Below are 19,861 nucleotides of genomic sequence, written 5' to 3' on the forward strand. Positions count from 1 at the left end.
TTCCAGCTTGGACGTGACCAGAAACAATTCACAAATGAAGTCCCTGCTCTTTTGGTTTTTTGTTTTTTTACTGGCACAATTGCATTCAAATGCAGTGTGATATTTCAGTGTCTGAGGAGCAGTAAGCAAAGCAGCAGTGTTACAAGAATGCTGATTCACAGTCCGTGGTTGCAGATGTTGGTTTTTTTTAAGGCATAAACAATCAAAGGAGTTATTTCAAAGAGGATTTGTAAGGCAAAGGTTCTTGAATGTAAAGATATTCCAAATTCTCACAGTGATGTTCTCCTTTGAAAAGAAGATCAAGATTTCTAAAAGCAGGTTTTTCAGAGAAGACAAACAGGGAGAGGTGATGCAGGTTGTGAACTAAAGCTACTGGAGCAGTTGTGAAGGACTCAGGTCTGGGCTTTTTGTTCAGACCATGGAGCAGCATTGGCCTGTGGGCACCAGAAAGCCCTGGAGCAGACAGAGATGTGATTATTAACAGACAAAATAATTGTCATGAGGAAGAAGCAGCCCCAGAACTCTGCAGCTGCAGTGGCTCTGGATTATTTGTCAGCATCACAGAGCTCCCCTACTTGGAAGGGACCCACAAACCTTATCCAGTCCAACTCCAGGCTTCACCAGGACCAGCCAGAGTCCAAACCATTCAGACATTAAGCGGAATGGCCCAGGCTCCTTCAACTGCAGCAGCTTAGGGCTGTGCTCCCTGCCCTGGGCTGCCTGTTCCATGCCCACCCCCCTCTGGTGGGGAACCTTTCCTTAGCCCCCACCTGACCCTCCCCTGGCACAGCTCTGTGCCGTCCCCAGAGCGAAAAGATGTGTGAGAAGGAAGTGGTGCTGAGTGTGGGTCTGATGGCAGTGCAGTCTGCTGTGTCCAGAGTGAACTGAGAAGGAAATCCAGCAGGTTTCACCTCACTGCTGACAGATGCAGCGGGCAGAGGACGTGCTGGAGTGCAGGTGAGCAACTGGAGGTAGTAACTAACCCTGATCTGAGTGTTAACATCAGGTCTCGTCTCAAGCAGGAGTAACTGAGCACTTCCTTGCTGCTGGCCAGCTGTCCTGTTTGGCAAAGGTTTTGGAAAACAGTGACTGGGAGGAGGGAGAGTTCAATTTAATAAGCAAATGCCCCACAGTCTCCACACAGCTGCCTGGCAAGTTTCTTGTATGCATTTCCACCGCCATGTAAATCACCACCAAGGGCATCTGAACCCAAACGTGGATCTGTGTTAGACTCTGTGATGTTGACTTCAAATACGTTTGAGAAAACTCCAGGTTCTGTTGCTGCTGAGTGAAACTGACATTGAGTTGTGAAGTGTGATTAGAGAGAGTGCAAGAGAAGCACTGTGAGTGATAGCAGAGCTGGACTATGCGATAGGGGAGCCTGCAGCGTGTGATAGGAGGTGCTGTCTGACTTCAGGTCGGGTGCTGGGCTCTTAAGGGCTGCTGAGGGAAGGGGATCGGCAGCACCAGGGCATCGTGAGTGCCAGACCTCATGGTGGCCTTGCTGACAGTCCCCTGGTGGTGGACTTTGTCCAGCAGAAGCTTCCAGCAGCACGTGGCTGTGCGTGGCTCTGCAGGGCAGCGCAGGAAGCAGGTGGGTGGGGGAGCTTCCTGCAGCTTGTGTTGTGAGATTGGAGACCGAAATACTGACAGATCCCTCACCCCCAGAGCTGCCTCTTCCACTCCAGCCTTTTTCAATATGGAAACAGAGAAGAACAGCTTTGATTTTTTTAATAAATTATAATTATTTTATTTGCAAGCATCCCCGCACAGCACAGGGCTGACATCCCATCCTGCAGGAATGGCTGTTAGTGCTCCCATGGCCAGGTTGGTAACACCACATCCAAACCCGCTGTGTGGGGCCCTCTTTCACCTCTGCTTTGTTCCACTCTGGACCTGAATAATGCAGGGCTGTAAGCTGATCCTGGACACCTCTCGGGTTTCCTGCAGAGCTCAGAGAGGCTGCAGCTGCAGCACTGTGGGGCTGCTGCTCTGCTGGGTCCCCTCAGGCCTGGCCTGGCTCCTCCATGCATGCAGCCTGGGTGTCCCACGGTGCAAAATGCAATGAGGATAAGGCTGGGCTGCAGGCTCTCGGGGTGCTTGGATGCTGCACATTGAGCCCAAGCAGCCTTTGAGATTCACGGAATCATTCTGGTTGGAAAAAAAACCTCTGAGAACCCCAGGTCCAACCCCTCTGTGCCCGCTGACCACATCCCACAGTGCCGTATCTCAGCATCTCTGAACACCTCTGGGGATGCTGATTCCCACCTCCCTGAGCAGCCCTGCCACCGCATCACTGCGGTGTTAGAAATGGTTCCTAGGCTCCAACATCACCAAAGCAGGGATGGGGTTGGACTGGGAAGGGCTGTCGGACAGCCGCCCCTTTCTGCTGCTCTACTGCACTCCCCGGTGCAGCCCAAGCTCCGTTCCCCGCTTCCTCCCACCGGGGCAGGAAGCACTGAGCCCCGGTTCCTTCCTGTGTCGGGACGGGGCTGCAGAGGGAAGGGCTGAGCCGCGTCCTGCAGCTCGTGGCTGAGCGGCCCAGGGCCCCCTGAGCTGAGAAGCAGGGCCTGGCCGAAGGTAGGGAGCACCGCGGCAGCGTAAGGGAAGTGGGAACGGAGCGGGTGGGGAGGGCAAAGCCTTCCCTGCAGTTCGGCAGTGGGGCACATCTGCTGTGCCCTGTGCTGCCCCACGCTTTGGGCGTGCAGGAAGATGGGGGGATGGGGGATCGCGGTGCTACCTGCTCTGCCTGGCCGAGGTGCAGCTGCAGCTCAGCAGCCATGTGGCTCCCGGCCACGAACGGGAGCAGAAAAGCAGCCCAGCTCTGTGTCCCCGTGCTCCTGACCTGCACTCACTGGGACCCCCATCGGTGCTACTTGTGAGCAGATCTGCAAAGCGGTTTGTGGTGTGGGAGCCCTGGGGGTCCTCCAGTGGGGTCCCCATCCCAGGGAAGGCCAGCGGCGCCCATTCCCAGCTGCTGGCTTACCTGGCCAGCGGACGCTCCTCCTCTGCAGGAGGCAGGAGAGGCCGGGGTGGGGCTTTGAGAGCCAGATATCGGAGCCCAGTGGGGACGCTGCCAGGGCCCAGCACCCCACGAGCACACAGCCGCCCGATACACCTGTAAGTCTGTGCTGCCTGGGTGGGATGGGCGCCGCATGTGAGCTTTGGCCCTTGGCTGCATGGGGAAGGGTGTGTGAGGAGCCTGGGGAGGAGAGCAAAGGGTTGGGGCTTGGATCACAGTCACGTTCCTGCCGCGCTGCCCATGAAGAGCTCTCTGTGCTGCACTGACTTAAAGCTTTGGTTTGGGGTCCTGGGTGGAGAAATGTGGTTTTTTCCTTCCTTCCTCTTTATGGGTTGAACTTTGTGCCGGGAGATGCATGGTGTGCAGGGCAGGGCTGGCTGCCAGGCAGCCCTGAGCGGTCGGGATTGCTCACCCCAGGGCACAGTGCTGCCCTGATTTTTCATTTCCTCTGCTCCAGCTGTGTGAAACCACGTTTGTCTCTGCTCTGCAGGCTGAGCCCCAGCCGCTCCGCTCCCAGCACCGCAGGCAGCCCCTGCAGCAGCAAGGCCGTGGCGTTTCCTCATTCTCCTTCCTCTTTGCTGTGGGACAGAGCCCACTTGGCCAGGGGGCTCCAAGCAGGTGGGAGCAACGTGTTGGACTCCTGGCAGCTGGCAATCCCCAGGGGGCAGCTCTTGGGGACGCCCCTGGCAGGGTGCTCTGCCCAACACAACCCCATGCTCAGGAGGAGCTCAGCAGTGCTTTGTTCCCCAGACCCAGACTGGCAGCCAGGGATCCCTCTGGCCATCCACATTACCACCATGAGCTGGCCAGTGCAGAGCAACTGCTCCCGGATGGGGAGAAAATGAAGTCGTCCCAAATAATGTGATGCAGCTGTGATCAGCTAAGATATCCGAGCTCCCAAGGACCCAACTCAAGAGAATGGGGTGTAAGAACAACCCTTCATGAACATCAGAGACCACTCTGCAGAGCTCCTGCAGCCTGGCTGGAGCAGACGTGATCCATCACACCCAGGACAGGCGAGCTCAGGGCAGCTCCATCTGATGTTATTGCTTATCTAGAATGAACGTGAGGTCAGCTCAGCTAGGGTAGCAACAGGTGCTGCACCGAGGGGACGTGCTGTGTGTCACCCCATTAAGGTGTTAACACCTCCCAGCAAAGGATTTCTGGACCAGAAAATGGATTTTCTCCTTAAAACAGTCTGTTTTACGCTTGTATTTCCCCATCAGTGCTGAATGAGGCTGTTTTCCCCAGCAGTTGATTGTATTTAGGAGTTCTGGGCAGCTCTCAGTTCTCACTGTGCTGCGAGAACATGTGGCTCCCAGATGCTTTCAGCTGAACACAGGTGCTGTGAGTTGGGATGCATGTGCTGCAGCTGCTCTGCAGGGCTGGGTGCTCACCTGCACTCTGCTTTCCCTCTTCTAGGGCAGACCCAGTTGCATTAATAATGGAAAAACCCCAGGTAAACTCAGGAGCCTTTTAGTCTCGTGCCACGCCTCTGCTGCAAGGAGAACTATCTCAAGGGCACTAATGTCTCTGTGAAGGTGACTTCAAGGCTTTCTTGTCCTCCTGAGTGAGGGACGTGGCTGTGCTGGGCTGTTGGCAGCTGCCTGGGTCAGCAATACTACCTGTGCTGCCTGTGGGGTGTGGGCAGGAGGGGATGTGCAGCGTGCAATAGGAAGCTGCAGTGTTGGAAGAGCTGCATGGCTTCTTGTGCCTGGTGGGTTTCTCCCAGCTGGGCTGTGTGCATCCCAGTGCCATCTTGCTGTCATCCTGCTGTCCCAGCATAGGGAAGGAGCTTTATCCTGGGCTGTGCTGTGCTCTGATGCATCTCTCTCCTGCAGGGCTCTCAGCAGGCCAGCCCAGTGCTATGCGGGTCTCCCTGAAGCGCTCCCTCACGGCTGTGTTTGCAGCCTCTTTCTTCCTCCTCCTCCTCCTCCTGCACAGGGCCAGCTGGCAGCAGCAGGATTTCCAGGTGAGTCCTGTGCTGGGGGAGTCCCCTCCTCTCTGCCCCACGTGGGCCTCAAACCCCAGCTCTGCTCCCTTCCTGCCCCACTGGGATCCCAACCTCTGGTTCTGATGCCTTCCTTGGCCCTGTATCACCCCCAAACTCCAGTTCTGCCTTCTCCCTTCCCTTTGGCTTCCTCCAGTCCAGGATCTGAGGAGGCAGATGCTGCCCCTTGGCTTACACGTGTTCAAGGCCCCAGGTTCTGACCAGTCCACCTTTGACTGCCATCCAGGTCGATTTTAGGGATCTACCTTCAGACACAGTCCTGAAGACACTGAAGCAAGGAGCCCTGCACATCCACCAGGACACAGACAGCCTCTCTGCACTCAACAACATCTCCTACCACCTCCTTGCTGGTTCCCCATCATCCCACAAAAGTGAGTGCCTCTGGGCCCTGTTTTGGGCTGGGCTCTGGGAGCTGCACCTCTGACCATCGTGGTCCTCCCCCATCACTGTTACTTTGGGTGCTCTCCACCCCAACCAGCCTTCTCTGCTCTGTCCAATTGGGGTGTGGGGTGACCACAGCCATTTTGGATTTCCCAGATTTCTGGACGAGATCCATCTGCCTGGGGGTGGTTTTCCTGCTTTCCCAGTGGGGAGCTGGATCTTCTGACTTTGGATGCAGGGCCATAAATGAGCATTATCTGTGCAGGTTGGCCATGGGGAGAGCTTTTTGGAGACCCCTTACACATGGGAGAATGTCACTGTGGTGCATCCGTACTCAGCCTGTGAATGCCTTTGCTTTGCCTTGCAGAGTTCTTGGCTGTGGGACTGTCATCAGTGCAACGACCACGTGGCTATTACCTCCGAGACACGCTGCAGTCCCTCTTCAAGCAGTCATCAGAAGAGGAGCTGCAGGAGATGGTGGTGGTGGTGCACCTGGCCGATGCAAACCCCAGATGGAACGCCCACGTGGCCGCTGACATCAGCCAAAGGTTCTCTCACCACATCCTCCTGGGCCGGCTCGTGCTTATCCACACTCCCCATGAGTTTTACCCGACCCTGGAAGGCCTCAAGAGAAACTACAACGACCCAGAGGCGCGGGTGAAGTTCAGGTCCAAGCAGAACGTGGATTACGCCTACCTCGTCACCTTTGCTGCCAACCTCTCCTCCTACTACCTGATGATTGAGGATGACGTGTTGTCTGCCAAGTCCTTCTTCACCGCCATCCGCAAAGCCGTGGCCTCCCAGGAAGGCTCCAACTGGGCCACCCTTGAGTTCTCCAAGCTGGGCTACATCGGTAAGCTCTACCGCTCCACTGACCTTCCTCGCTTGGCTCGCTTCCTCCTCCTCTTCTACCAGGAGATGCCCTGTGATTGGCTGCTGGACCACTTCCGCCTCCTGCTTACCCAGAAGGACGTGATCCGCTTCAAGCCCTCCCTCTTCCAGCACATGGGCCTCTACTCCTCCTTCCAAGGTAGTGTCAACCGACTGGAGGATGACGAGTTCGAGGCCGATGCCATGGACCTTCCGGACAACCCACCAGCAGCCGTGTTCACCAACATGCTTGTCTTTGAGAACTATGAGCCCTCCAAGGCTTACAGCACAGCAGAGGGATATTTCTGGGGGAAAAACCCAGCCGTGGGCAGCATCTTCTGCATCGTCTTCCACCAACCAGCCCGTGTTACCCGTGTCCGGGTGAAGACGGGCTCCAATGAGCGCCATGGGGACTTCCTGCGTGCAGGGGTTCTGGAGCTGGGCCAGAGGCGGCGGGCTGATGGCCGGGACTGCTCTGTGTACACCACTGTGGGCACCTTTGAGAAAGGGAACTTAGAACGGCGGGGGCTGGAGAAGGGAGCACCCAACCCTGTGGAGTGTGTGAGGATCCGGGTCACCCAGAGCCAGAGTGAGTGGCTCATCATCCAGAGCATCGATATCTGGACTGCAGGCACCTGAGCAGGGCTGTGATGGGTCACCACAGTGGTTGGATTTTGCTCTAAGAAGAGGTTTATTTTTCTCAGTCCTTTTTTTGATTTAAAGGAGAATTAAATTATTCAGCCAAGCTGGTCCTACCTGCTGAATGTAGAGGGGTGGCAGGGCAACTGTGGGGTCTGCTTCCTGCAGGAAGATGGATGGGGGATGCTGCAGAGAGCAGTGCCCAGCCCTACAGCCCATCAATATGGGGAGAGTGACGGACACGCAGCTCTGCAAGCTCTTTGTGTCCTGGTGGAGTGCCACTTTCCCTGCTCTGAGCAGCAGGGTCCTGCTTCCTTTGTTCCCTGGTGTCCTTCTTGGTACCTCCTTAGGCCCTGACTCAGCTAATTAACTAACAGCAGTGAGGCTATTAGCCAGGCAACAGCATTTTTTGCAACTTCTCAACACCACCCCATCCTCAGTTGTCTAACCCTTACCTCCTGACTTTCTATCACACTGCTGTTATTCTCTTATCCTGTTTTCAAGCTATTTCTGCAAGTCCCCTGAGCAGCACCCCATATGGGAAGCCAGGAGTCCAGGCACTGCCTGCAGGAGCCTCTGGTATCGCTGATTTCTGTGCTGCTGGGAGGGGCAGCAGCCACCAGATGGACCCACAGCACCGGCTCAGTCCTTGCAGGGCGCCCGGGGCAGCTCTGATGTTCAGACCCGGCAGGGAGATTTCTGGGTAGATTTCAGGCCAGCGAGGTGCTGAACGCTGAGCTCCAGGCCCTGCAGCAGCCACCCGCCCCTCAGTGCTGCAGGGACATGGCTTCGCCCTGAAAAAAGTCAGCCACGTAGAAGGTCTTTGTCTGCATTTAATACAAAGATGCTACACGATAAACTCCAGCACCTTCCTGACGTTCTAAGGGTTCCAGCCAAAGCACAGTCAGAGGTCTTGGGAATTTTGAGGAACACAAAGGTGACCTTCCCAGGGCTACGATCCCAGACCATAGAATGACTTGGGTTAGAAGATACCTTAAACATCATCTAGTTCCAGCTCCAAAAAAGAAAGATCTTTATCCATTGAATAGCTCAGCTTTCAAACCCATACCTCTCCATTTCAGAGATAAGGTGTGCTCCAGCAAAGCCAGTGCCCCACTTCTCTTGGACACAATGCCTTTCATGCACTGTGTGAACGTCAAGGGTTACAAGCAGGGTTGCAAACCAAAAGCTTTCTCCCCAGTGTATTTTTATCTGCTGCTAAAGGAGGTAAACAGAGATAGAAGTATAAATCAGCATACCTGTTCTTTTACTTGTTTATCTACTGATCAGCTCTGTGCAGCTCTCCTGCACAGAAGCAAACTGCAGTCTCTGTTACGCTGGCGTAAATCCGGAGAAACTCCACTGAATAACATGGACATGCACTCAGGTTACACCAGAGTAAGTGCAAGCAGCAGCTGACCAGCAGCAGGGATCCCACATGCAGTGCACGTGTGTCACGCTTTGGAGTTCCCAATTAACATCAGTGCAAACGAGAGATGGAGGTGGCTTCTTTATCCTGGAGCAGCACCATATAATTTAGCCTACAAAAACGATCCCGTTACTTTTCTCCCACTAAACTCCACACCAAGACTCTCTAACACAGGGCTGATGTCAACCCCAGCAAGCAGTGACTGCGGCATCGTGCCGGTGGCACAGCGCCCTGGAGCTGCAGCCCCCACTGACCCACGCACTGGGGTGGCAGAGCTGTGTGTGGCCGTTTACATGCAGCCAGGGGCCAGCTGTCAGTGCAGGTCTCAGCCTATGGGCTGATGTACAGGGCAAGGGGACAAAAACCAGGGACAAGCACTGTGGCCTGCCCCTCTCTACAAAAGGGTAAATCGGAGAGGGTTAGAGCTTCCAGGCCAACACCACGGCTGTCCTGAAGGATGGCTTGATGTCTGTCTCTACCTGCTGAGCTACCCGGGCTCCTGGTGCTGCACTGCTGCTCCTCTAGCTCAGCATCTTGTGCCGGTCAAAAACTGTCTTCCTCTGCTCCTGCACCTGGCGCTTCCAGCGCTGCTGGGCTCCCTCCACCCTCTCCAGCACCGTGTTGGCTCTGGCCCCTGATGGGGTTGGGGCTGCAGCCAAGGAGCGAGAGTCCTGTAAAGAAACAGTGGACGAGGTCAAAGCAAGGCACGCTCAACCCAAACACAGAGGGAACGAGTGTGAGGTCACACTGCTCCCGTCAGCCATTCTCTTGTGTCCTCACTGCCCTGTCCCTCCCACAACGGCAGCCACCCGTCTGCACAGCCTCACCTCGTTCTCCTCCTCATTGTGCAGGGGCTGTGTGTAAGCATCTGGTTTTCGGATCAGAGGGTCCACCAGTACAAGGAAAGCCATGTAGAGCAGCAGTGCCCCCACCACGGACAAATAAATGATGATAATGACCTGCAGTTAAGCACAGCATGGCAGAAAGGGTCAGTAGAGATCAGAAGTACCACAGAGGCCAGGAAGCTCCCTTCACAGATACCCCTGATGTCTGATCTCGTCCCTCATTTCAATGCTCACTAGAAAGTCTCTTGCATTTCTTAAGGAAGACTGGTCTTCTCTGCAGCATCAATTGAAACTTGTGCTGCACGTGACAGGAGACCAACAGGATGGGTTCCCAACACGAGGTACTTTGGCACAATCTCAGCAAGGAGACAGGTCTCCCGTGGTGCCTCCTCCTCAGTGCCAGGAGCGCTCCAGACTCCAACACGGCGCTCTGGTACTACCACTGTGTGCTAGCCATGCTTGCTTTGTCCTCCCTTTCTGGGCTCTGCTCCAGAAGCCCAGCCTGTCAAGCTGTGCCTGGGATGGCACAGAACCACAGGGAGCTGACCCACAATTACCTTGATGGTGGTGGTGCTGCGCTCCTCGTACTTGCACTCACACAGCAGGCAATACGCCTCCACATCATTCCCAGGCACTGGCATGGGCTCCACAACATGCAGGCAGTTGCTGCAATGCAAAGAAACCAAAATCAGCAACAGGACGAGAAGAAACCGGTGCTCTGTGGAAGGATGCTGTGGTGACTTTGCCCCAGCTTTCACACTGGGCTGATAACGCTGACTGGAGTTCCCACCACAGCTTAGCTAGCCTGAAGTTCCTGGGACAGATTTGCTGAAGCACCTTCTGCAGGGATAACGTCCAGGTGAAGGGGGCTGAAGGGCATGACCTACATCTACACCCCTCACCTGGGCTGAGCCTACAGAAACAGCTTGCTTTACACATTCACAGGCAGCAAATCACTCCCAGAGTGCTGACTTCCACACATCAACCCTTCAGGCTTCAACGTGCAACTCACCAGTCCTTCTGTGACACATTCTTGTTGTAAATGTGCCCGCTGATGTTCCGGTACGGGGGACAGATGCATTTGCAGCGAATGTCCTCTGAGCTCTGCAGGAACACAAAGAACAAGCATTAGTGAGCCAACACAGGGCTACAGCTCTGCTGCCCTCACCACATAGGGTTGTGGGAGCAGAACACTCCCTAAGACAGAGATGACTTCATGCCACATCTCTCATTTCTCTTATTTCTCCTCTCCAGAGGCGCTTTCAGATGTATTGCAAAACACAGACTGGAAACCACAACCAAAGTCAGGGCAGAGGCCTCCATCACACGCATTCACAGCCCTTCATGTTACAGATACACACGGACCTGCTGCAGTCTGCAATTTGCCTGTAGGAGAACACTTGCTTCTCTGCCATTTTGGTGCCTGCTGTACCACACTCAGCGGCTGAAGCTGTTCACTCACCTTGCCAGCCTGTGCTGGAGGAGAAAGGCCGCAGCTCAGCAGTGCGATCAGCAGCACGGAGGTTGCACACTTCCAGGTGCACTGGGCAAACATTGCGGAGGCCTGAGGAAACAGAAATTCCTATACAGGACACAGAATCTTCCGCTTAAGGTTAATTTCTTCCTGTATCACGATGCATTCCTACACGAAACTCCAGGACACAGCTCACACACCCCAAAAAATCCCTGTCCAAAGAGCTTCCGCCACCCGGAGCTAAACCATCAAACTAAACATCGCTCACAGCCGGCATCGCAGCTCCTCAGCAGCGCGGATCAAATCACCGCACAGCTGCATTTGCAGCGATCCAACGCGACGCGAGCTCTATCTGCACACGCATCGACCCCACAGCCCTCCCGACCTCCACGCCCGATCCCCCCCCCCCCCCCCCCGCCCCGCTCCTCACAGCGCAGCCCCGCTCCGTCCATCCAGGCTGCGGCCCGCCGACCGATCCGACCGGCGCCGCCCCCGGCCCTACCTGCCGCGCGACGCCGGCGCCCCTGCGAGCCCCGCCCCAGCCCTGCGCGCCCATTGGTTGCAGCGTGACAGGCAGAGCGTTCTGCCAATCGGAAACCAGGGCAGCCCGCCGCGCTCTGATGAGAAGGGCCGCGCCTCACTGCTGCCCCTCAGTGTGAGGGAGGTGCGGTGCGGTGCACGGAGGTGTGGTGCTCGTGCTGTGTTGAACCGGGGAGGGAAAAGCTCCACCGCAGCAGGGCAGCAGCTCGGGCTGTTTTACCTTTACGAGTCACGTTTAGCATCCTCTAGCTCGAGGGCGCGGGTCGGCAGCGTCCTGTGTTAGAAGCCTCAGTGCTGTGTTTCCCAGGGCCGCCTTCCTCGTGTTCGAAGGGGGCGTTCTGCGGGCCCGGCTCTGCAGCGCGCGGGGCGCTGAGCTGTGTGGGGCTCTGGGGTTTGCTGCGTGAAATCGGGAGCCCACGGTGAGATACATTCAACTGAAGTGCGCATAAACGGGGAATGAGGTGTGAGGTGCCACGGCTGGGGGGAGGTTTGCTTCTGTGAGTGAGCTGAGGCCCTCGTGAGGCTTGTAGAACACGGGTTGTGGAGACCGGGTTCTGTATTGCACCCAGGTGTGGGAATTCCTGGTACAAGGGGTTTGCTCACCCAGCAGTGCCACGTGTGAGGTGCTGCCCTCATGTGCTCTGTTCCCCACGCGCTCAGCTGGGGTCCATTACGGGCTCACAGCCTGCTCCAGCTGGGCTGACCCAAGGCAGTGTTCCCTCTGAATAATCCTGGCTGTTAGGTGCACGGCAGACTCCTCATTCCTGACTCCTCATTCCTTCCTCCTACTCCAGTGCTGCCAAGCGGAAGCGCTGCAGTGGCGCTAACTGGCTGCTCTCGCTTCTGAGCACGGCCTCGGCCCTGGCTGTGGGATGCTTCCAATGCTGTGAAATTGTTGAGTTTTTACAGGTTTAAAGGCCAGATGACCACAGGGCTTTTCTGTTACCAACTTGCCCAGCACAACTGGGAAGGAGGTATTTTTATCTGCTCTGACATCTCTTGTCGCAGTAATCTATCCTCCTTTGTTTTTTCTGCAGCATAACTATATATATCAGTGCTTCTTGTGGGCTGGAATAAGCTGGGCACAGCTTCACCTAGCGACAAGATGCTGAGCAATCCTGGAGCGAGTAAAGGAATGACCCAGGCAGCTGAGACACTGTGTGCAGGGATCAGTTTTTCAGGTGAGTACCTCAAAGGCAGGTCTGCCAAATACACAGTGAATTTGGAACTTTCTAGTCCCTCTTTCTGAAGGCTGGTTTTCCTTCGTGTGCATGGACTTGTATTCCGTAGTGCAGGGGAGATGCTTTAATTGCAGTGATGGGAGGGACCACAGAGCCCATCCAGGAGATCGTTTTCTGTTCCTTTCCTTGCTGGCTTTTTCCTTGCAGCCTCAGTGTCTGTCCCACGTAGCTCAGACAGGGGGCTCAGTTATCTTCTGAGTTCCAGCCTTGTCCTGTACTTATGAATAAGGACTATACAGCTCTACCAGGTGTAGCCATGTTTCCTGATTTTTTTCAGTATGCTGAATGCAGGGCAGTGGTGGGTCCTGGACCCTTAGAGATCTTGCTTGGAATTCGGAGCAGTTTGGGTTGATGTTAGCCACTGAAACCAGCCTGCAGAGATCTGTGACTTCTCCAGTGCTCTGGCAAGAGGCTTCACTGTAACTGGGAGAAGAATTTAGAATGAACAATGATCTTGTAGGGCTGTGAATTCTGAATTTCTGCCTCTTGCTCTGTGGGCTGCAGACAGGTGAGAGAGGTGTAAGCCTTTTTCTGAGATGAAGATGGGATCACATCAGGTTCTTGATAAATAAAGGGCAACTTAAATTGGATTATAAAGACACGGATTGGCTTGTAAATATCCTGGAGGTGTGTCCCACTGTAACAAAAAGCATCCTGTAATTCAGAGAGAAGAGTCTTCAGTCAAATGATTGCATCTTTGTGTTAAGCACAAAATGGAATTTGCTCTCAAAAGGCTGTCATAATTATGCACTGATAAAAGAGGATGCAGGTGTGTTTGGGCACTGAGCCAGCTTCACTGAGCTCTCTTTCTGTCTCTGGATGGTTTGTTAGACTGAGGAGTAGCAATTCATTTTTCTCTTTTTGCTTTTAACTCCCTTGCAACTCAAAGGAAGTGGATTTTGGTGACGTGCCTCAGTTTCCTCAATCTGTACACAGTTGTGCTCCAGGGTTTCTGTGAGGATGACTGAAGAAATCCTTGTGAGGGTCATAAGAACTTCTTGTGAATGTGCTCTAAGATCTCGGCGTGAAGGTCCTGATGACCTTAAAACCATATGTAGAAACCTCTTGGGCTTCTGAGGGGCATCTGCTAATGAACAAACATTGTCAGTCACAGGCAGGAGCAGCTGGTCTGTGCGTAGGGGTTGTCAGAAGATGTGGCTTTCCCAGCATGCAGGACTCTGATAGCCCAGGAGATACGGTGCCAGGACACATCCTTCATCATGCACAGACAGGCTGCTGTTGTGAAGGTCCCTCTGTCAGCCATGGCATCCCATGGGATGGGCACAGGGCAGTGAGCAGCCATTCCTGTAACAGCTGTGAAAGGATAAATGTGGAGCATGAAATTTGGTATTGGTCTCGTGGCTCACAGCTGCAGAGCAAGTGATTCTTGCACCTGGAAGTGTGGCAGTGAGGAGACCTGTAGCATCAGCAGCAGAGTTTCTTTGGCACAGCAAGGGGGGAGCAACTCTGGTATGGCTTTGGACTCGTGCTTTTCCTCCTTGGTTGCTTTTAACCATTTCATAGGCTGCCTCTGCCCCTAGGTGGGGAAAGCATTTGTGTGTGAAGGGACCTGTGAGCAGTCAGTGGCAACCTTGGTTGTCTCTTTGGTGTTTCTCATGATCCTTTCAGGCAAAATGTCCAGCATGCAGCTAGGCAAATACACACTGAACAACTGGCTGACAAGTTGGGCTCAGGGTTGTTGTAAATGGGGTTATGTCCAGCTAGCAGACAGGCACTAGTGGGACTCTGCAGGGCTCCATTCTGGGGGCAGTCCAGTATTGTCACAGGTGTTGTGTGTGCAGAAGTTGAATTAATGCTAAATAAGTTTGCATATGATTCTAAATTGGGTGAAGCTTTGACTCCCATGGGGCTGGACAGCAGACCTGACAAAACCAGCAGAGCCAGCAGTTTGTTACCAGCTGGAGTGGGCTATCATGATCAACTGTAGGGACACACTGCAGTCATGTTGTGTCACTGCCAGGCAGCCCAGCTGTGCTGAAGTTAACCAAACTGCTGGAGCTCCAGCTGCTCTTCTGGGGGACTCCCATCCCTGAGGGATTGCCTGTGGTGTGGGATTTCCTTGGACGTGACTTCACTTTAGACTTGCTCCCCATGAGCCCAGTGACACTTTTGTTAGAAAATAGTCCATCCTGTTTGGATTAATATTTTTGTTGCTAATTTTGGAGGTAATGAGACACCACCGTGGCAGGCATTGCTCTCCTCATGTAGGTTGTATTAAAAATAGACTTTTAAAAAGGGCCCAAGAAATTATTTTTTAAATGGCCCTGGATCTTTGTCAAGAGGGCTCTGTGCTGCTCCTCCCCCAGCACTCCTCTCTCTCAGCAGTGCTGCTTCCTCTGGGTTTGCCTTGTTTGCTGCCATATTCCTTGTCATATTATGTTTCACCTTTCCACATCCCACCAAACAGGACAATTCCTTGTGCCAGTCTCAGCAGGGCAGGAGGGGATAACGTTGCTGACAGATTGGAGAGCAGGTTGTTCCACAGGTGTCAAGGAGCCACAGGGTGCCTCTTCTGCTTGGAGGGGAGGACAAAAGGGCCTGGTGTAGTGGCAATGCAAAGTCACAGTTTGAAGCAGTGATTGAACACCTGTGGACATGTGAGTGAGCTGCACGGCTGGGACTTGCACAACATGGATGCTTGGGTGTCACAGTTCAAGGATGTGAAGCTATTAGAAGGCATCCAAAGGAGAGCTGTGAAGTTGGTGAAGGGTCTGGGGAGGGCAAAGTGTATGATGTGGGATCTGTGTGGGAGCTTGCTGGAGATCAGATAGGAGAGATGGAGAGATGTCAGTCTGCTATGGAAAGGGCTCTGGAGTGATCAATGATCTCCAGACTGCCCCAGCCTTGCAGGCCCAGGCCCTTGACTTCCTACTGATGTATCTTCCTACAGCTAGCTCCCTCCAAAGGTCTGCCTCAGCCTAGCAGGTTTCTGCTTGGTGGCGATGCAGATCTCCCTGTTTCTGTCCCAGTTGGCCCTATTTATAGATTTCAAATGATGGCAGCTGGGAAAAGCTAGACATGTGAAGTATGATGGACTCTCACCAATAAGGGGGAGTATTTATTGGAGCTGAAGCCTTGTTGTCATTGCACACCACGAGGAACTCTGCACATGTGTTGGGGGTTGTCATTTCCAGGACATGGGGCCTGTCATTCAGTACAGAGCAAACAAAACATTGTTAGAATGGAAGGAGGGATTTCTGCCTGAATAAATTATACCCAGTTATCACCACCTAGATAGCAGTCAACGCCAGGAAGCTTCTCCTGAGGGCTAAGATAACATCTCTCCCTTCATGTTTTGTTAGCAGTCTGATCTCCCAGAGCAGGATCGTTTGCCTTTCCTGCACACACAGGACGAGCTGAAGGAAAGCCAACTCAGCCACATCTCCCAAGTGATTTAAAACCTGTGGAGGGTGTTTCCATCACTGCTTCCAGTACTTGTTGTCACTGAGTGCGATAAAGCTGGCAGTTCAGTTGGGCTTTCAAATGTGCATGGACAGCACATGGTTGCTCTAGGTGCTATCATTACCAATGCTAAATGACATCATGTGGTCTAGCCTTGAAAGGGACAGCGTACACCTGGTATTTATCCTGAATTGCTGCCTTGGATTGGAGCACTTAGTCTGATGCTCTCTCATTACTTCTCTTTTTTGTGTGCAATCCTAGGAGCCAGCAGCTGGGCTCAGAGACAACAGATGCAGACAGCGGTTAGTGCTCCAGCCAGCCTCAGCTTTCCCTGTCTAAATGCAATGCTGTGGTGTTGGGCAGATGGAAGGGAAAGAGCCCTGAGGAAGCAGAGGAGAGAGCAGGTATGTGGCCTTCTCTGCAGCCTCCTCCCACTGCAAAGGTGTTTATCCTATTGACAAGCGCTGTGGTCCTTTCATAACTGCTGCATTAGCAGAGGATCAAGTAGCACTTAATGGGAGCAGACTCCCTCCTGAAGTGTGGTTGAAAAGGTCACCGAGGTGGAAGGGGAGAATATCTGCAGCAGGCTGACATGAGCCTTGGCTTCTGATTGGCAACAGGTGTGTAATTGATGGGCTGCCCTCTCCTCCTTCCACGTATTGACTCAATGTTTTGCAGCGGCGCCGTCGAGCATCTGCTGATCTCAGTGGGTGGCAGATGAGAACACAGCCTGGCTGCAGGATTCAGGGAAGGGGTGATCTGAGGCCAAGTTTTGCCTTCTGAATTAGCAAAAGCAGGGAAATCACACAAGCTGTGAATGAAGCTTTCTCATGCAGCTGCCCCAGGCGGGATGGATAGGCTGACCATGGCTGAGCTCTTCTCTTTTGGCACAATAAGGAATTACGTTACTCAGGGCTGCCAGTTTTGCTGGATTTGCCTCTCCCTTCTGCTGGGCCTCCAGTAGATTTGCTAAAATGAAGTTACTTAGTCTCAGATTATGTACATTTTTAACATCCCCAGTTTGGCCAAGCCAGAAAGAATCTTATTACAGCCCCTGAAGTTACAAGCACGTACTGATTGCTTTAAGTGTCTTCTTACCCTGCTCTCTTGCTGCTTTTGGTGTTCCATCTGTCTTATATGGTTTCATTTCGGAGAATGCAGAGCATTCAATCCAAGCCAAACTGCTGATGACAAGCTAATTAAAGATCTAGCAAGAGAGGAGGACTTTAATGAGGGAGAAGTGGGAGGAGAGGCAGTTTGCCAGGGCTGTGCTGTGACACTCTTGCTTAGGAGAGCTGATTGTGTGTTGTAATTGATGGTTCAGGGGAGCTATTCAGTACATGGACTGTAAGGCATAGGAACAGAGCTGTCGTCTTATGGCATATCCTGAAATGCTGTGGTGGGATCGCAGCACCCAAGGGCCAGTTCTTCCTGCATACTGCCAAATAAACAGTTCTGACATGCAGGTGCCCTGCAACCCATCCTCAGCTTCTAAAATTCCTCTCACCAGGGTGATTATTTCCTGATTCTCGGCACCTGTTTGGACAGACAGACACACTGACATTTACAGAGCCTCAAGAACTGCAAGCTTTTATGCATACCTATATAAAGAGGTGTTGAAACCAGCAATCTGTAATTTACAGTCTGCAGCAGGAGATCCACTGGACGCAGCATGCTGGAGCATGAGCTCTGCTGTCAGCCCAATTGTCAGCTGGATGCCAAAGCATGGAGTGATGCCCCTTGGGTCACAGCTTTCTGCGTTGATCACAAATTAGTAGAGTCATGAGTCTTAAGAGAACTGCTGAGCTCCTGAGGCACTCAGCAGACCTTAATGAAGTGCTCTTACATGCGTGTACACAAACATGTGCATACGTGTGCTGTTGAATGGTGCTTGAATCATCACTGTTGCCTGTCAAAGAAGACACACAGTACTGTTTCACTGACACAAATGTCAGTTATCTGTGATTTCTACTGAAGAGGTGTAGAGGTATTTCTAGAAGAATTGGTGCCTCCTGTTTGAAGGGTTTTGGCTTTGAGACACTCAGCTTCTGTGTAGTGCTGCTTTGTTAATTCAAATGAGTGCTTTGTGTTACTTAAGGCTTTTTAAATTGTTCTGCTGCTGGTTAGATTATGTCAGTGCATACAGTTCAGTATAGATTGGCTACTGAAGGAGAATGCACTGGAGTAGGAATAGCAAATTGCTCTAATAACTGCATAGCAAGTCACTCCCAGCTGGCATTTACTGCAGCCAATGGTCTCCAAGTTCAGTGTCTCCTTGCCATTTGTCTTCCCAGACTTGAATACTGACCTGTTCTGCAAGGCAAAATCCTCGTGTTTACAAGAAGGAAGAGCGAAGTCAGAGTCCTCTCTGTGAGTTGCTCTTCTGTCCAGCCCTCACCTCACCATTCCTCAGATCTGATTTGAATCCTGTAGCTGAATGTTTGTAGAGACAACGTGCTGCTTACAGTGAACAAATGGGAAAAGGATCTGGGGCCCTGTAGGAAGGGACACAGAAGTCACAGTGGATACCACGTTGTGGTGTGCTCATCATGAAGTTAACTGCATCCTGGGCTAAATCAGGAGTATGGCCAGCAGAATGTGGGGTGGTTATAGAGATTGTAGGGCCAAACACTTCTTGGAGATGCCACGTAAAGCAGGCAGTGGTCACAGGTTAGCTCAGGGGTTTAGGTCTAGGAAGCTGATATAAGTTTGGGGCAGGTCATGAGAGGGGGTGAATGTCTGTTTTTGGGGGAGAGTACACCCAGTGGAACAAACCACAGCTGCTCCAATGTGGGGTTTAAGGGAGTCCTGCAGAGCCCCTTTCACTGCTGGCTCTGTGATGCAGTGACCATCTACCTGGTTGGGTGCCTTTCAGGTTCACCAGGGCTTGTATGAGTGCTGTAATCTTGCCTGCATGGAACAGTGGTTAGAACCATGTGATATAGAAAATAGTAAATCCTTTCTCCTAACTACAGCAGGGAGCACTGCTGCTTGGCTGCTTGGGAAACTCTCACAGCTCTCCTGCCACCTTCTCACCAGGTCAGCATGGCTGGATCCCTGGGACCTGTGAATCATTTAAGAAATTGCTAGAAATACTGATGTGGGAAGGAGCCCTCGATGCTTCGAGACTTATAAAGGCAAACTGGGATCATCCCTCTCCTTTTACCCTCTGGTTGAGCTCAGAAATCAGCTGACATAGTTAAGCTGACAGTCATTAAATTTATGTGTCCTTTGCTTCTGTCATTCTGTCCTCCTGTCTGATCCAGCAATTTGGGTCTTTTGACCTTTGTGGCATGTAGCAAAGCCAGTGTATCTTGGCCTCTGCCTCAGACGCCTGTGGTTTGTTGTTTAAGGAAGTTTATTTCTCAAGGATGTAGTCATAAGGTAGCAATGTGTATTTCTATTTTTGTAGACATACCTAGAGAGTCAGGAAGGAGGCCAAAACCCTTCCAGAGAAGATGGGCAGCAGATCTCAATGTTCTTATCAATGAGATGCAGGTTCATAAACTGTGAAGGAGATACAAGCTGTAGATCAGGGTGAGTAAAGAAAGAAGACTGGAAAAACAAATGTGCCTGCGTGGTGAGATGACCCCAGAGGAAGGCAGTGATAAATAGCTAGGAAAGCACTTTGGGAAGAAAAAGCTGGAATTGTAGGGTAGGTGTGCAGGACAGAAAACTAAAGCTGTTTTAAAACTGAGCATGTAGTTTCAATATAAAGAATGCTCAGAAATATTGTCTTCAGGGTCGTGAAGGTGAGCAGCAGCCGTTGCTGATTTCATTGCTCTGTACTTTTTAGAATTATTTCTGTGCCCTCCTTGTTCTCTGTGCTGGGTTGTCCATCCTGCATCAGCAACCTTCCCAGCCTCCTGGTCTGCTGCTGCATTGGGGTGGGACCCCATTTCCTGAATACTGCCTTGAAAGGAGAGATAAGAATGTCCAGGAGGAACATCTTGCTTATTCTTTCCCTCTCCCTGTGATGAATGAGA

The 19,861-nt window shown here is 52.7% G+C and overlaps 2 protein-coding genes across 6 annotated transcripts; one reads left to right on the forward strand and one right to left on the reverse strand.

The window, feature by feature from the left end:
• Positions 1-2,500: 2,500 nt before the first annotated feature.
• Positions 2,501-7,018, forward strand: LOC122169908 (alpha-1,6-mannosyl-glycoprotein 4-beta-N-acetylglucosaminyltransferase). Of its 3 annotated transcripts, none has more exons than XM_042836424.1 (4): positions 2,501-2,580; positions 4,864-4,994; positions 5,260-5,404; positions 5,782-7,018. In XM_042836424.1, exons 2-4 carry the CDS (start codon positions 4,890-4,892, stop codon positions 6,921-6,923), a joined length of 1,392 nt encoding a protein of 463 aa, XP_042692358.1. In that variant the 5' UTR covers positions 2,501-2,580; positions 4,864-4,889; the 3' UTR covers positions 6,924-7,018. The 3 variants fall into 3 exon arrangements, with proteins under 3 accessions (XP_042692358.1, XP_042692359.1, XP_042692360.1); XM_042836425.1 differs by lacking the exon at positions 2,501-2,580 and adding an exon at positions 3,078-3,120; XM_042836426.1 differs by lacking the exon at positions 2,501-2,580 and adding an exon at positions 3,549-3,640.
• Positions 7,019-7,742: 724 nt separating this feature from the next.
• Positions 7,743-11,227, reverse strand: TMEM9 (transmembrane protein 9). 3 transcript variants are annotated; one of them, XM_042836388.1, is made up of 7 exons: positions 11,174-11,227; positions 10,660-10,761; positions 10,210-10,301; positions 9,755-9,863; positions 9,180-9,311; positions 8,832-9,023; positions 7,743-8,464 (listed from the first exon to the last, which is right to left on the reverse strand). In XM_042836388.1, the coding sequence occupies exons 1-6, from the start codon at positions 11,225-11,227 to the stop codon at positions 8,874-8,876; spliced, it is 639 nt and encodes a 212-aa protein (XP_042692322.1). In that variant the 3' UTR covers positions 7,743-8,464; positions 8,832-8,873. The 3 variants fall into 3 exon arrangements, with proteins under 3 accessions (XP_042692322.1, XP_042692320.1, XP_042692323.1); XM_042836386.1 differs by having other exon boundaries at positions 7,743-9,023; XM_042836389.1 differs by lacking the exon at positions 11,174-11,227 and adding an exon at positions 11,102-11,161 and having other exon boundaries at positions 7,743-9,023.
• Between the last annotated feature and the right edge of the window lie 8,634 nt (positions 11,228-19,861).

The sequence above is a fragment of the Centrocercus urophasianus genome, unplaced genomic scaffold (genome assembly GCF_019232065.1).
Source record: "Centrocercus urophasianus isolate 14NV4802_14NV808 unplaced genomic scaffold, USGS_Curo_1.0 seq_6, whole genome shotgun sequence".
NCBI classification, from domain to species: Eukaryota; Metazoa; Chordata; class Aves; order Galliformes; family Phasianidae; genus Centrocercus; species Centrocercus urophasianus.